The sequence below is a fragment of the Apteryx rowi genome, unplaced genomic scaffold (genome assembly GCF_003343035.1).
Source record: "Apteryx rowi isolate R43461 unplaced genomic scaffold, aptRow1 scaffold_17, whole genome shotgun sequence".
NCBI classification, from domain to species: Eukaryota; Metazoa; Chordata; class Aves; order Apterygiformes; family Apterygidae; genus Apteryx; species Apteryx rowi.
The window spans coordinates 4,150,142-4,167,367 of record NW_020447974.1 but is presented as its reverse complement, the minus strand read 5'-3'; the positions used below and the strand labels follow the sequence as shown (position 1 = coordinate 4,167,367).

General features: G+C 35.3%; 1 protein-coding gene across 4 annotated transcripts in view; it reads right to left on the bottom strand.

Moving 5' to 3' along the window:
* Nucleotides 1-17,003, bottom strand: part of EFL1 (elongation factor like GTPase 1) — a 92,364-nt gene extending 75,361 nt beyond the window's left edge. For 2 of the 4 annotated variants that reach the window (XM_026060486.1, XM_026060488.1), the window contains exons 1-11: nt 16,760-16,938; nt 15,987-16,054; nt 15,707-15,791; nt 13,905-14,038; nt 13,127-13,264; nt 12,180-12,394; nt 7,329-7,452; nt 6,315-6,391; nt 6,037-6,173; nt 4,369-4,491; nt 1,538-1,637 (exon numbers count right to left, since the gene is read on the bottom strand). In XM_026060486.1, coding sequence (XP_025916271.1) covers nt 1,538-1,637; nt 4,369-4,491; nt 6,037-6,173; nt 6,315-6,391; nt 7,329-7,452; nt 12,180-12,394; nt 13,127-13,264; nt 13,905-14,038; nt 15,707-15,791; nt 15,987-16,054; nt 16,760-16,850 — 1,292 coding nt within the window. In that variant the 5' untranslated portion in view covers nt 16,851-16,938. Of the gene's footprint in view, nt 1-1,537; nt 1,638-4,368; nt 4,492-6,036; nt 6,174-6,314; nt 6,392-7,328; nt 7,453-12,179; nt 12,395-13,126; nt 13,265-13,904; nt 14,039-15,706; nt 15,792-15,986; nt 16,055-16,759; nt 16,940-16,964 lie in introns of those variants that run through there. The other 2 variants (XM_026060487.1, XM_026060490.1) reach the window with 2 other exon arrangements.
* Nucleotides 17,004-17,226: the final 223 nt, after the last annotated feature.

Here is a 17,226-nt window from a genome sequence, read left to right as displayed (position 1 = left end):
ATTGACACGTGAGCAGGAATTCTTGTGCTAGATACATGTAAGGACAAAACTCAAAGTAAAACAGCACCATCTAGTGTCTGGACAATCCATAAATGCAATGCATCTTTTCTCTGAAAAAAATTCCTCTTATGGAAAAAATTATTCAGTCAGGTTAAAAAAAAGCTGTGTAATTATGATTATTAAATTATTAATTACTACTTGCTTGATTCAATACTAGTATAGATATAATTTAAGATATTTAATGCAAAAAAAAATTGAGAACAATTAGATTTTATCTTACCAACTCAGAAATTGGATTATAAGGTTTTTTAAATAGCAGACTTGCAAATAGATAAGGAGATGTATAAAAATGGCACCACTACAGTTACACAAACATTTTTACTACAAACATCAGGTTTAAAAACAATTCTATATGTGAAAGTATCGCAGCAAGTATTTTGCAACTATTAAAATTGGAATATGAAATGTCGGTGAAAGACTGGAAGATAAGTGTAATAAGAAAATTCAAGTAAATCTAGGATGTTTGAGAAAACTAAAACAGTAGTCAAACCTTCAAACATTAATGCAGTAATAGTATCATCTTTTGGACAAAGACTTAAATAGTCACAGTCATCAGCTCTATCTTAGAAAGATTGATATTTTCTATATTGCTTCACTATACAGTGACAATCTGCCACAGTAATCGTGATCATAAAACATGAAATTGCCAGTTGATACAGAAGTTGATTACTAAAAATGCTTCGGAGGCTTAGAAGGATCAAAGGTTAAGACAAACCCTATTGTAATAAACTCATTAGAAAAGTACATTTCTATATAAAGACAGACAGGTTCAGCTAGATTAGTCCGCTTAACTATGTCAGGGAAATGAAATTGAGAAGGATCCACTCCTCGAAGAAAATAAGATGGTCTTTAAAAAATGATAAAAGCTGTAACAGAAAATCTTCTGGAACACTTCAAAGAAAACCTTTTACGGTGCATTAATTTCAACTGAACGCACAGATCCTCTTAGTTCACTGCAAAAAGTTAGTCAGGGTTTAGATTATTTTAACTAACCCATTTTATTTTGCACTTGCAGTGGACTAGATGCACGCATAGCTATCATGCCATACTTGAAGGGAAGTGTTTCTTCATACAAACACTGCTGTGATCTCTTACGATCACATGAACATAACCTTATTTGCAAAATTACTGTAAAACTAAGAAAGCATTACAATTCAATCATATTTTCAATCAAATATCCTGAAACAGCATACAATGTGTGGATTAGGACAATATATTCAGACAAAAGTAGTATTCTCTGATAATTAAAAATATTTTTTACTCTCAACAAATATGCTTGATTTTCTAAAACTAATATGATTAAACAAATCACTCAAACTCACTCTGAGAACCTCTACTTGCTGAAAAGGCTTTACTGTATCTCTAGAATTAGTGAATTATTTTCTCAGATCTAAAACAATTTACCCAAGCTTGCAGCATGACTGTTTCCTGAAGGTTTCCAATGTAGATCGGAAAGTTAAATATTACATTTTCTTACCTTGGTTTATTCTGTGGTAATGCCTTTGCGTCAACAGCAAACATTTTGGAAACAAAGACGATAACTGGGGCCGTTCCTTCACTACTGCATTTCATAAAAGCTGAACAAACACAAAAGAAAGTTAGTTGCACATCTTTTCCCCAATAGTATGGATGAAATTATTGCTTTCCACGAATTTTACAGGAATTACTGTTTCTTTCCAATTTCAACGAATAATATGCCAAAGACCAATTAACAGGAACAGAAGAAAAAAACTCTAGCCTAATCATCTTACAGTTCTGCTCAGATTCTTCAAATCTGTTTCACAAAAAACACAAGAAGAAAATTTGTAAAAATAGAACTCTAACAAATGACAAATTACACATACTCCAATGAAACATACTGTTTTGATATTTAAACTTTTGTTCATAGTCTGGTTTAGATGAGAATGAAAAACAAAGAACGGCTAAGCATTAAGACTGAACTATTTATCTAGCACCTCACATTATTCTCCATCCTTTCAAATTAAAGACTGAAGTTCTGAAAATGCCCAAACACTGGTGTCCTCATGAAATCCAAACAACTTAATCTGCAAGATCGGATCTTCCTCAAAGGACAGAAGATCCACATAAACCTCATTCAATACTTATGAAATTTCCATACATCATTTTTTTCTTCCAACTAGGAACATGAGACATGCACATTATCAAATGCCAGACAAAATATCATTCCAAATTTCTAAAAACATCGCAAATAAATCCTCTTTTCCCTTTTATCTGATGTATGAGAAGACTCTATTGTAAAGTATTTAGGCAAACAAAGTGCAAGTCTGCTACTAAGAAGTAACATGAAAGTAACATGACATGCACTGAACTCTCAAGTACACTATATTTTCATAACTAAGAACAGGAAGGCCTGAGTTTACAGAGGCCAGGGTCTTCTAGTTAACTTACACTAATAGAGTATTCAATGTTGTTTGCAAAATACAATGTTTGTTTTCCTTCAGTAAAGGATGAAAATATCAGTTCCCTTACCCCCAGGAAGCAATTCCTAAGAGACCGCCAATCTGACAGTGATTAATCCCATCCCTTTAAGATTTCTTAGGGCTCTCTTCAAAACCTTGTGCTATGAACACCTTTCATTAGGCAGCCAAATTTCAGAAGGATGTTTTTAACTGTTACTAGTTTTCAAGCACAGTATCATCTTGATATATGAATTTTTACTGAACTACCTCTTGAAATATCAGAGGACATTAGATACCTTACAATAAAACAGCAGTCTGGTTATAAAGCATGTTCAATTAGAAAGAAACTTGTCAGAAAACCAAAATCATATGTGAGGCCTATTTTTTTCCCACATACCTATTTGAAAATATCATCTGAAGATATTCTTTTTAAGACTACCTGAAGCTGGGAGCATTACATCAACATCAGTTGCAGTTTTGATTTCCTATTCTACAAGCTACTCAGCAGTTCTCAGCTCTCTTTCAGGAAAAGAGACTCACTAAAAGTTGACCTTTGCAAGGTATCATCATTTTTCTGACACTACGTACATGAACATGCACAGAATTTATATTTATAAGGAATTCAAAGCTAGAAAAAGGAATATGAGCATATGATGAGCACTCCTGCATCTAGTAAAGTAAGTTTAGTGTCCTTAACTCAAAGGACAACAGCAGTCAGCCAACTGGTTACCATTAAACATCATCTTACAATTGCTTCTTGCTCAGCTTAGTAATGGACACCACATTTGTGACTTTCTACACTAATGTAGAGATGTTTTTACTTGTGTATTACATCCAGAATTTGGCCCACTATGGACTCAAGATTAGGACAGGAAAAATGTTTCTCTGAATTATTCATTAAGTCCAAAGCAATGTGTAACTTATCAGATCTTCTATTACTGCCTATATCATGGAAGACAGGTCTTCCTGGACCCTATTACAATTTTGTAGCACAGAATTTAGTGATTTTCGAACTTTCTATATTTTGCATACAGACATCCAAATGTTTGATACAGTAACATCTGAATATACTAGCAAACCCTTCAGGAGGGGAAACCATTAGTTAGAGCTGAAAACTCTGCCAGAACTGGGCACAAAATCCTGATCTCAGTGAAGTCAAAGGCAAAACTTCAAATGACCTCAAAATACCAGGATTTCATAGCTTCCTTTAATGCTCTGGGGAACAAAATATATTTGTTACTTTAGAAATCTTTTGGCTCTTGCTATTATTTGGTAATCTTTTATCATTCTGGAATGCTGTGAAATACCTAAGTCATCTAGTTTTTTCTTCAGATATGTAAATCTAAGCTGCATCTTACTAACTTGTTCTAAAAGCATCTTTTCAATAAACAAACAAATTACTTAGCAATAAATTCTACAGAAAATTGTTTTTATTCTACATTACCAAAAGCTGCGCCTAGTTAATCAATATATTTTTAAATATCGAATCCAAGTTTGAACCTCTACTGGCTAAAAAATAATGTCTTTAATAGACAAGTTGGTAAAACATTCTTTTTCAATTATGTGACAAATTCTACTGTTTAGAACTAAATACAAATACTAATAGCACATCCTTCCTAAATCCCCAAACAGGTTCAGAGCCTCCGACTTTTAGTCACCTGCAGCTTGAGTTGCCTAAAAGCCATACGGGATTGAAGAAAAACATAAGGCCATAAAAACAAGACATATAATACTACGGCATGTCATTGATAAACATCAACAAAGCTACAAGTAAATTAATTATAAATCTAAGTAGAGGTTACAATGCATCTTATGACCCAAAGACAAAAGACAACCAAGACAGAAACAACCTTATGGTTGTCCTGTTAAATGGAGAATACCTACTCACCACTTTTCAGTTCCTGAGTTTCTGGTGGTAAAGAATCAAATGTTCTAGCTCCAACACACATCAGCTTTTCCACTCTCTCAGCAGTGATGTCAAGAGGACTGGGAAGTTTATTACACACCATGGCTAAAACACATTGCTAAGGATATAGAGGACCTCATTTATATTTCCTTACTGATAAAAAGGAAGGCAAATGCTTTAAATGTTTGTTTCTTTAAATCAACAGTGTTATGCACTAACTGCCAGCAACAACAGATAACTAAAATCCAGCTCTGTCTCTTAGGGTGCATACAGCTCCCTCTAAAGCTCTCTTCCTGGCATCTGTCCAAAGGCAGAATGGAGATTTAAGAAGGGGTGGCCCACCCTATGTGCTACTAGGAAACTAAGAATAGCACAATTGGAGCAAGATTTACAGAACTAATTAGTAATTATACATCAATAATTTACACATATCTACCAATTAGTTACTATGTATATATGTGAACATATGGGCATTCACACAGACACAATTGAAAGAGGTCATTCAAAATGTTTTGCCTTCTAGTGATTTATTGAATTGTTTTGTTAGAACACTTTAAAAGCTTATGAAAACTCTTTCTTCTAAACTCAACAGTAATACAAAGTTTTAATGTCTAAATTCTGTTAAAATTTTAATCAGTTCTTTCCTCTCAGCTCTAATCATGTGGCTCTCTCCTTAGTCTTGCAGTGAAATATTTGCTCCTCACTGACAAATTTATATGGATGTCTCCCTAGCTTCACTCAGGGCACTGTTTCATCAACATCTTTAGTTATTATGAGAAAATACACAACAAAAAAAATTACCCTCTTTACCGTCTTTTATACATTATTACTCCAGGGATTTTTTTCAAATAAAGCTCTCACTAGTTTGGTTCTTAACATAAAAGTGAACTTTCATATAGTTCCAACATTACCATCACTCTAAGATATAACAGCAAAATATTCAGAAAAAGAACATCAAATCAGAAAGTAAAGTAGGAGTCAAATTTAAAATACAGCCTTTCCTAAAAAGTTTCTCAAAGGGAGGCTCCGTAGGAATGCTATAGCCACTGCAACATCTGCAACATAAACAATGTCACCAGAGAACAAGATCCCTTTCAGCCAACAGCTATTCTTCAGCAGATCTGTGTGAAAAATCACCTTCTGAAAAATTATATGTTCTTTATGTGTTATATATTATGAACAATTGCATTCTTTATAAAAAAGAATATATAAAGACAGCAGACAAACAGTAGAGGCTGATCTTGTATTAGGAATGTGTGCGCCTAAGACATAACAACAAATGTTTACAAAAACTCATGGAAAAAAATAAAATAGGACTATAAAAAGGAGATTAGCTTATCCTTCTGGAACAATACTAAAGTTTCTATAGAAACTATGCAATAAAAATGTATCTTTAAATTCCCTCTGGCTTCATAACTTATTTTGCTAATGAAAACATGGATGCAGAACATGAAGCTGGTAGAAATATAAAACTAACTGTGGATACGTAAACATGTAGATATCTAAGTATTACAACTGAGAAAATAGGTCCAACTAGTATAGGCATGAGAAAGAAAACAATTATACCAAATCACATACTGAAATACGTAAGCAAGCTTGAAATCTAAAAACTGCCAATAGAATAAAAAGTAGCATCTTCCTTAAGGATACAGAGGACTGCCTCAGATATTGGTAGCCACTGGCTACAAATGGCATTAAGATGAACTTTAGGGTCTGCATGCCGTGACTCCCGTGCACCAATTTTCAGTCCCAAAGAGGTGACTATCTTCTCAATTTTTTCTTTGTCTCTGGGGGGGGAACAAAATAAAAAAAACACCCAGTAGCAATATGTAACATCTACCACATTTTGTGTTTTGAAGTGATCAGAATATTTCAAAAATCATTACAGCAAGCAGTAAGGGATTCCATGAAAACATCACAGTTCTCACCTTTTCATAACAGATTCATACAGACTCCATATGTTGTCCAGCACCAACTGCACAAACAAAGGTTTCTTTCCTTTCGACTGGTAAAACATAAAACAAACATTATATAGCTAACTAAGTCAGCTAAGTTTTACCATAGGCTCAAGTCTACACTTTAAACCAATCATTTTTATGAGGAACTTGTAAAATCTTTATTCAAAAGCAAGCCAGTTAGTTATCTTTTTCTACACAAAATCTCTAATTCAGTCATAGTCTAATAAGAAAGTTGTAAGAAAAAAATAAACATGAAATTTACCTGCAAAGTGAAAAGCAATGGTTTCTATTTCAGAAAAAGATCTTGGTCAATAAAGAACATGTCTACCCTGAGACTAGTTATCACCCATTTTATAACTATTAATCTTCATAAACTCTGAAAATATAAGGAAGTAAAACTATCATTAAATGAAAGAGAGAAAAATCCTTCTCCTCTCTGACTTTTAGTGGTGGAAATGCTTAATGCAAGAAAAGTGTGGTTTTCCAGCCAGGGTCTCCATACAGGATTTAGGATCTCCTTATGGCAACAATGCTCCAAATTCTAAAAGATCAGCTAAACCTATACCTAAAACCCTAAATCCTTTGCTGTTGAAGGACTCTTCAAATAAGGGAACAGAGACCCACTTACTACTGTGGTTCCTACACTGCTAGTTTTCCATTTGTCTTGAGTGTTTCACTGTATTCTTAATCCTGGAAGCTGGAACGTCCCTGATTTTGTGCAAAGAGACAGGGTATTTAACATCAACTGTTAGAATCATAAGTTAGATGAGACTTCTTCCATGTGGGTTCAAGTATTTTGAATGGTCTTGTCTCTAAGGGCTGATGCAAGACTATCCTAGTGGCTTAATAACGCTACTAATGTTGACTGAAAAAGGTACTGAGTCCAATTTTCAAACTACATCATGAGGAAAAGAATTAAAAAAAAAAAAAAAGTAATATTTCTGACATTACAGAAAACCTTCAACACCCTTCTTACAAAATTACCTGATCACCTTTCATTATCTTCTTTGCTTTTGTATTTAGATAATAATCTCCCCATAAAGTCTTCAGAAGTACTGCAGGCTTGATTCCAATCTTTTGGCTATACAGTTTGGCAAAATGTTCAATCCTGGAAGAAAACAAAATGCCTCTTGATAAAAGTGTAATGCTGTTTAGATGTGTTTATCAGACTAAACAAGTGATAGCTTATATGATAATCATACACAAACCTCAAATCCTTATTTTACTCCTATTTTTYCCAATTGCCTTCACTTGAGCTCAGACTATTTTACACCTGCAAAAACATTCAGTAGTAACAACTCAAAAATGTCAGCAGTATTTGTTTTTATTTTGTTTCAAGACTGCTTGAAAGCTGAACCTGTTTATCTGAAATACTTTTATACTACCCCCACAGTAAAAAAACAAAACCAGAAAACCTATACAATAAACCTTCCAAATATTAAGCCATAACTCTCAAGCTTATTTTATGAAAGAGGTCACATTATGCATTTAACTGTGGTCTGTGACCAGAACAGTAATATCAAATACTCTTTTGAACCGCACTCCAGCTCAACCTCTCAGATGACGGTAACTATTTTTTTTTAATTAACTAGTTAGCAATGCTTCAAACAAGAAGAGGCCTATGAGTCAAAGCCAGAAAATAATATAAAAAAGTAATGCCGAATGGAAAAATCAATTGTGCTGGTTAAGAGTTAAAAAAGTAGGCTGCTTACAACCTAAAAAGGGAGTTCTGAAGCTTCTATGGTCTCCTTGCTGAAAGTGTTCAGTGAGTAGCTGTAAAAGGTTTCATTTCCACATATTTTCTCCCCATACACACAGAAACAAAGGCATACGCGTTCACAGTCAGAACAATACTATTTACAGAACAGTATTTGATAATCTGTCCTTCCAAATCCAGAATTCTAAAGTTTCTGCACACCTAAAACACCTGTCCATGTCAGCAAGATAGAAGTTGTATGTTCTGAACTGAGACCAAAAAGGAAATTTTTTTCCATAAGTTACCCAAAACCTGAAAGAGGAGAGAACCTCCACGATCCTTGTGTCAGCAGCTGCTGCATATGGATTTACGGCATTCTTTCAACACCTGAAGATTTTGAGAAAAGCATATGTACTCATCTCAGCACTGGATCAGGCTGGCACTGCCTAATGGCTTAATTTATTCTGCCATGACAAGTCGTAATATTCTTAAGAACAAAACCCAAAACCATCTAACAACAGTCAAGGCCTGCCATAATTAAGAAAATGCTCCACTGGTCCATATTTCACCAGATGGTATTGCTGGCAGTCCAGACATATCTCCTGAAACCAATTAAGAAAAAGGCTCCTTTTGCCCATTATATGATTTATCTGAGCCAGGGCCCACCAGCTCACCAGAAGAAAAAAAGTGGTATCTGAAACCAAACAATCTTTTACTAAGTTTCAAGAAATATATTAATACATTCTGATGATATTAGAGGGGAAAAAAATTGGACAGTAAGAACAGGTACAAGTCAGAAAACTAGCAGATAGGAGTCATGTCATTCTGTCTAAGCTGTGGGAACATTGTGTGGGACAGAGAACAGTCTAATTTATGTTAGACTATAACGTACTGTGTAACAACCTGATTTACACTGAACAAGAGAATAACAACATATCACGTCGAAGTTAGATGCATGAATGTCTCTAGCTGCAATACAGTCTTGTACAGGGATAATTCAATTAAGACAATCTAAGAAAAGTTTCAATATACACAACAGAAGGAAAATAACACTTGAAGAATCTTAAAAAATATGTTTTTTATTATCATATTCAAAAAACACTGCAGTGCTTTTCAAAGTTCATCTCATATCAGTACAGCTTGACAAAGAACAAACAGAAAGCCTACAAATCCTCCCCAGCACACCGACATACCAATCACAAAAATAAGCATGGGTCATATCCTGGCCTTTTTCTTCCTCCCATTTGAAACTACATGACAATCAATATTTAGATTTCAGCTTTGTACAAATTCTATATGTAAAGTTCAGACCACCTGACAAATGTTTCAGATGGCAGGTACATAGCAGATACAAATTAATAAATAAAGCTTCATCATTCCAACCTTTATCATTCCACTTCTGCTTACCCTATATACATATCATTAATCATTTACCACACATTCCACTATGCAGAAATGTCACTTAGTTACCAACATATTCCAAGTGCTTTGGAAAAAAAATAATAAAAAAAACCCTAACACATGGCATTATCCATAAAAAAAAACAAACTACAGACTCTCAAGCCCTAAGCATTGTTTTAGGCAAATTTTGTTCTCCAGCTTTCTGTATGTAAATTAATTGTCAAACAGTCCAAATTGAAGTCTTTTTTGCTAAACTTTTGAGTTGGAGAAACAAACAATTTTCTGGCATATTTGTATGAAATGTAATTATATCTGCAGATGAATCATCAGAGGAAAAAAATCATGAAAGGAAGGTAACTATCTGAAGTCTTACTTTTACCAAAAAGCACTATATTCACCTAACACTTAAAAAAGACATGCTTGCTTTCTCCATTTACAGAGGTGACCACAGGGTGTTTAGGACCACACAGTTATTTCAGAATTTAGCTCTGTAACCTATAAGATCTTAATAGGCAATCATTTACTTGCAACTATCAAGTAGCTTGAGCTAAAGAAAAAGCTAATTTTAAGCTTATAATTTTATATATTGTAACAACTCCACTGTATCATTTTCTTTAAAAAAAGATTTTTACTTAAAGTTCAGCACTCCCTGACAGTGTATCTAGAATACTAATACTAAAGTTAGGCCACCTGCAAACTTCTCAGAACCACATGCAGAAGCACAAGCCTGACATCAGCAGTAAACACAAAGATCAAAGTACTACAGTGTTAACATAATTACCTTTGTTTTACATTAAAAAAAAATTAAAGCATAGATAGGATAGATCTACCTGTGGACTGGAACCAGCCAGAACTTAAATGTGCTCAGCCCACAGCCATGACATCCTCTCCCACTCCCTCTCTAGCTCAGGACTTCTGCTGCTGCAACTCGATTTCACAGAGCTGGTTCCCAACCCTACCAGGTGTTATTCATCAACAAGTTCCAATCCATAACATACTCTTTTCTTAAAGGGTGCGCACATTCCTACACCTTCCAAATGCACTAGCAATCACATCGCTCCCTGCCATATGCTCGGTCTGTTTCCTCCTCAACTAGAGGCACCAGAGGGTGAGACAGAGTTCTTAAACTGAAGAAGGAGAAATGTTAGTAAGAGTACTGGATAAGAGGAAAGGGCTATGCTGCACAGGTGAGGTGGGTGTGTGGGAAATTAGGGAGACATTGTAAGGCATGGAGACTTCAAGCAGAGGCAAGYGGGGTACAGCTAAGAGAAGGGATTTTCAGCCTCAGAGCCACACCACACAACAATTTAGAACACACAGCGCTGCCAAGTAGCATGGGAAGCTGGAGGAGCTCCAATCAGCAGAAGTGCTGGCTTTCTGTATGGTGGTGTGACAAAGATACCGAGCAGTGTGCAGTACTGCAGAATTGCAATTCTGGGTACAATGGGGGGAATGGAGGAGTTCAGACAACATATGTGTTAATGTGTGGACCACCAAAGGTATGAAGGCCAGGTGAGGTTTTCATAGAAATTAAAAGGTCTTCCTTCACACATCCTGTATGAAAAGGATCTCTTTCAGACTAAAACATATTCCTACGTGTCAGGATCTGAAGATTTGGTTTTCAGTTTCCTTTGCACCATTTATATTCTTCCTTTTCATACATTATTTATGACAGATAATTAAAACAGAACAGTCCATTTTACTTACCCCTTTTCTCTGCTGTGATAAAAAAAGGTTTGTGTTAGAATACAAACTCCCCAAGGAATCTTAAATCCAAATAAAAGCTTGACCTTGACTTAAAAATGCTACAGTTTAATATTGCAAAACCATTTAAAAAATAAAGATGTGTACTACAGAGTGCATTTTTCTAATTGTGTACTCATGATAAAGACAAGGACTCCACCTTGCGGCAAACAATCAGAATGTGCAATCTTTACAATAGGCTGCTGCCCTCTGAAACCAACTACTAAGAACAGGACTGAAAGACAGAACTGACAGCAAACTCAAATATAATAATCCAGAAAATTTTCTGAAATTGTTCTACCCTCAAATTCTTACTTAAGTATCTCTGCAATGGTCTTTAGCAACTGCTGAAACAGAAATACAAATGATACGTAACAAGAGATAAGAAATGCACCTGAAAGAAGAGAAATAACAGAAAAAAAAGCTAATTATGACAGATAAGCATAAACACCTGAGAAAGGCATAATTTCAAGGACAATCCAAAATCTGGTACAGAAAAAGCAGATCACACTACTTCTGTAACCCAGAATTGTACTGAACAGAACTGGACAGCTGAAGCTGCTACCCTGTTGCCAGTTGTCTGTCTTATGCTTGTTATGAATGCCACTGTCCCTGGAGCTGGAAGGTCCAATCTACTTGTGAAACAGCTCTTGTACCCCTGCAGTTTTTAGCCTACTCTATTAAGGCCTATTAAATTTCACTAATTAACAAAACACTAAGTTCATCTTAATAGGCTAGGCTGGAAACTATAGTCAGCTTAGCAGCTGCTGTATAAAGTAGAGGTCCCTGCCTCAGGAGCAGGCACTTCCATAAATAGATGCCAAAGTCAGCAGTATTTTCAGCTGTCCAGTGTTAACACATAGTAAAACTGACAGATGGACAGTTGCTTGTCACACAAAAAATTAAAAAATATATAATAAATATGATGCTACTGACATTTTAATGTGTTACTGTCTTTCTATTACTTTATTACTTTAACTAAATCCTAGACTTACCCAAAACCCCAGCCATCAATTGCACTGGCAAACACCACATTTCCATAGTCTGGTGAGAAATAAAGATGGGAATCATCAGTATCTTCTAAGCCAGCACTCCAGTCATAAATTTGATCTCCTGGTGCAGAATCCGAAATACTTTCACTTTCTGTTTCTTTCTCAGCTCTTTCTTCTAGTACTTTAGAGGTAAAGAGTGTTCCAGTGACTGCATTGACCTATGGGACGGTATGTAAGAACATCCCAAAATTTACTCATTCCTTCACAACTCTTGCAACTAAAATGCAACTCAACCCAGTCCCACCAAAGTATAAAAAAGGAGATTTTTTTGTTTAACAAGTTAAGAAACCATCTTTAGGATTCATTATGCAACTTAAAACACAAGCCCTTCTGTATCTAATCCTGCTCATTTGAAAATAGGAGTTTGATGATATTAACTTTTCAGCTCAGAGGCAGCATACTTTCAGATCAAAGCCAGCCATATCAGGATTGACTCAGACATAGGTTATCATGTGTAATGTATTTTGTTTCTCCAAATAAGGAATGGTGACAAAAACTCATTACATCCAACGAACAAACAACAAACGAAGGCAAAGGGAAAACCATGTAGATAAGTGCTTACAGTAAGCTCTGAAAAGAAAGTTTAAAGGCAACTTAATTTACAACTTTAAAGATGAATTAATTTTATCCCTGAATAAACCCCCCAATGTCTTCCTGATGGCCTGTCAAGGTGCATTTGATACTCTTTTCACTACCATGCACATTCTGCATAAACTTCAGATGTTACAGTGCTTGGTCCCAGAAGGCAAGGAAAACTGGTTCTACTACACTAAATTTATTCCGGGTATAAGCCACTGAAAATTGCAATATCTCTCAATTGAGAGAAATGGGGAGAAAAAACAAAACAAAACAAAACCTGTTGTATGAACATCACAGTATAGCAAGAATACCTGTTCTAAGATATTCTTAAGATGCAAGTATGCTTCCTGAGGGGTGAACTTGAGTTCCACAATCAAACGATCAATCTTATTAATCACCAATACTGGACGGATATTTTCTAGCCATGCTTGTCGCAGAACTGCTTGAGTCTATTAAGAAGAAACAGTTTTTAAAAAATCCATTACAGAAGGCTTGATACTGCAAAAGGGGTGAAGCGTTAAAGTGAATGGCAGCATAATTCTAAAATGTAAATAAATGTACAATAAGGCTCTGGTTTGAAATGTCAACCAGTGATTTGACTCCCACAGTATGTAGTGTTAGTTATTACAGAACTCCACAGAAAGTATTTTTATGGCAAAAAAATCTCCCCCCGCCCCCTAAAACAGTTGCTAAAACCAAACCATGAAAAAATAAGCATAGCAATCACAATGCTTGTTTGCATAATTTTTCACTTTCAATTCCCTAAAAGCACATAAAGATATTATTTGATTCCTTTTCCCTTTAGACATTTATTTCTTCTCTGTACAAATATTCAGAATATCAGAAAAAAGATAYACTCACTGCTTCAACACTACACCCACTCACCAACAAATGTTACTAAGTTTTTCAGTACAACTGAAAAACTAACTAACCTCTTTCATACCTATGTTATTTATGAAAAGTTTCACAAAACTTCTTAAACCAGCTTATCTTTCATTTCTAACAATATACTTAAGATACATATGCAACTCTGTTCTGCTTACTCTCTCTTCTCTATCCTCTTCATGTATTTAATACACTTTATTTCACCTGTGGACAGACTCCTTCAACAGCATCCACCACTATGATGCAACCATCACAGAGTCGGACAGCAGTAGATACTTCTGAAGAAAAATCCACGTGCCCTGGGGAGTCTATTAAATTAATCAGATACTCCTCATCACCTAAGATCAAACAATAAAGTACTATTACAAAACAGTTTTCAAAAGTACTTATTTCAGTCACTTGGTTATACTGTTTAAGCTAGTATTAATTTCTAAGGACCAAATTTGCAGTAGCAGTTATGCTTTAGAAAAATTCCACTAGGCCACAAATAATGTTAGGCGCATAACATCTGACTTGTATAGTATTTAGTTCACCCTTAATGCCAATCTGCATCTTCCAATGCCCAACAACCTTTGGAAAAAAATAATAATAATAAAAAAACAAACCCTGAATAAGCTAGTAGTAACATTCCAAATAGACCATCAATACATAAAACACTAATCAACTGCATTATAGTCTGCATCTTAAAGATAACCCAGAACAGATCCTCACGAAAATAAACCCTATATTCCTGACAAAATACTGAATCTCCATTTCAACCAAAATTGTGATTTTTTTTTTAAAAACGTGCTTCTGACTCCACCTTACTAAATTACCTTCAAGTTATCAAAAATGGAGACCTTTTTAATATTTTCTCCACTACTCCCCCCCAAAATTTTGCTTTTCAGAGACCCCAGGAAACGATTAATGAATTCACTGCATTTATCATCAGCCATAATCAAAATAAGATCAAATGACTTCCCTCTTTAAGAGGTTATACAAGCATCTAATTCACAAGATAATAGAAAAACAATAGACAAAGGTTCTAACTATTAACAGCAAGGCCATTTCAGAGGCAACAATAAAAACAGCCACTGTTGACAATGCTTACCTGGAACATCACCAGTTTTAACCTTTTTTTAAATTATTTTTTATAATCAGGCATTAGCTGAAATGGAAAGACTTATGATGGCTTTTCTGTTCATGTAATTGTTCTTACAGTTATTCTTTTTTTGCCTGCACAAGCCTGTTTGTAATGTATTTCATCATGTTTTTCATTTCCCTAGCTGAGGATAAGACTGGTGAGGAACAAGCAGACAAAAAAAAAATGAAACTGTAACTACACTTAAAAAAAAAAAAAAAAAAAAAAAAAAAAAACTCTTAACAATTTACATCTAAGTATGACAAGCACCTTGACATAGTTGTACAGTGAAGTTAAGACCATAAAAAAATCATTTTAAAAATATTAGGTTTTGGAAGATCATATTGTTACATGAGATTATTTCAAGATTTAAGATCAAAATATAAAGGTTTAGACCTGAAATAAAAAAAGATAAAGACAACTATTCTAACTACTTCTACTTAGAAATATGAGCATTTGACTTATGTAAGCTCTGTTCCACAAAGTCAGCTAGTTACTGTGCTTTAAGTACACAACCAGGTACACTGAATTTATGAACCAGCAAGTCCACTAAGAAAACACAGCACTGGATCTTAAATTTTGAAATTCACAAAGCTGTGAAATGTAATAATCAAATACCAAAGAATACTATGCAGGGTACACACAAATACCCAGCAGGAAACTCCTGACTTGCTTATTTTAAATTTTGAAGATAGCTTCTCTAACACTGATATGGAACTTGACTGTCCTGGTTTTCAGTTAAAAAGACGCCTAGGTCTTTGCACTGTCACAGCCTAACACTGAAAAAATCTAAAAGCTGCATATAAAAAGATCTCAACAATGAAAAAACAGAAAGGGAACATAAGAAAAATCTTAAAGTTTGTACTTGCCAGCATCAATAACTTACCTTTTTCAAAATGCAATGAAATGGCACTAGATTTCATTGTTATTCCTCGGATCTGTTCATCTTCTCTACTGTCTAGGTACCTCAGCTGAGTACGAAAATAGAAGAAAAGGTAATAAATCGGTAGACTTATCTTCACAAATTACTTCTCAACTGTCAAAGAGTATAACTGAGGGAAAATAAGGTCTAGCAAGACTTGAAACTTCATTCCTTGATCATCACTGATTTACAAACCTAGTACATACACACCAGAATTTTGTTAAAAATTACAGTATTACTCTACCTTTCCTGCCAAGCGGCTGGAGATTATTCCATTGCTAGATATCAGACAATCAGCTAAAGTAGTCTTGCCTGAAAAGAAAAATAAATGACTTAAATATATACAATAGAGAAAGATAAGACAACATTATGAATGTTGACAACATCTAGTGTTCTAAGATACAAAAAATTAATAAAGGCTTTAAAAAGGCAAGAAAGTACAAACTAATTTAAAAAATAGAACCAAAAAAAACCAGGTCACTCAATTTCACCTATATTAGCTACTCATAATTTCCTTTTTGTAAAGTGGATACAACCTTATTTGCTATGACCAGAAAAGCAGTCAAAAAGACAAGCAGCACTTCAAAATCCTAATACATCATGTAATTAGGCAAACTAAAGATTAATACACTAAAAAAAGCATTTACTATTTCCACCTACATAATGAAGTTCTCTTAACTCAACATGCAACTATAACAACCCACCTTGCACACATGTATATTCAATTCATGTCAACATTAACCAAAATTAGCATTGTAGAAGTAGAAAAATTTTAAATGAACAAAATTTAACACTCTATGAAGTAATAAAAGATCATTTGTATCAGGATAGAAGTAATGTGCATATGGGAAATTTACTCCTTAGCAGCAGCAGCCCAATCACCTGGATTAAGGCAGTTTAGAGCTGAATCCATGAAAACCTGTTGCTTTAAAACAGAGCAATCAAAACATCTCACCCTCGTTCAAACTAATACACGTACAATTTTCCCTCAGTTCCTGCCACTAACCCCTGCCTTACCATGATCCACGTGTGCCAATATACAGATGTTCCTGATTCCGGAAGTCTTTTTCTGGAGGCCACTCATCTTCCCCACACTAGTGAGGACCATGGTTAGTCAGTTCTGCGAACAGAGGAAAGTATCGTACTTAGGAAGCGACCTAAGAAACTGCAAATATTTTCCTCGATGACACAGGCTGTGATTAGAGCTACTCATGAGGCAAACCTCATCCTGACCCACGGAGCGTGTCACACGTCTCACCGGTCACACTCCACCTCGGACACCAGAAACTTATAAGAGACAGGGCATGGCGCTGTTTCTAACAGGAAACAGGGGTGTTTTTTTCCCCATAAACGCGGGGCCGTCACGGCTCCGCGCACGTGAGGGCGGCCCCSACACACACGACGCCTCGCTTCGCCCTCGCGCCGCGCCAAGCGGCCGCTGCCCGCCCCCAAATGAGCCCCCCCTCCCTCGGGCGGGCCGGGCC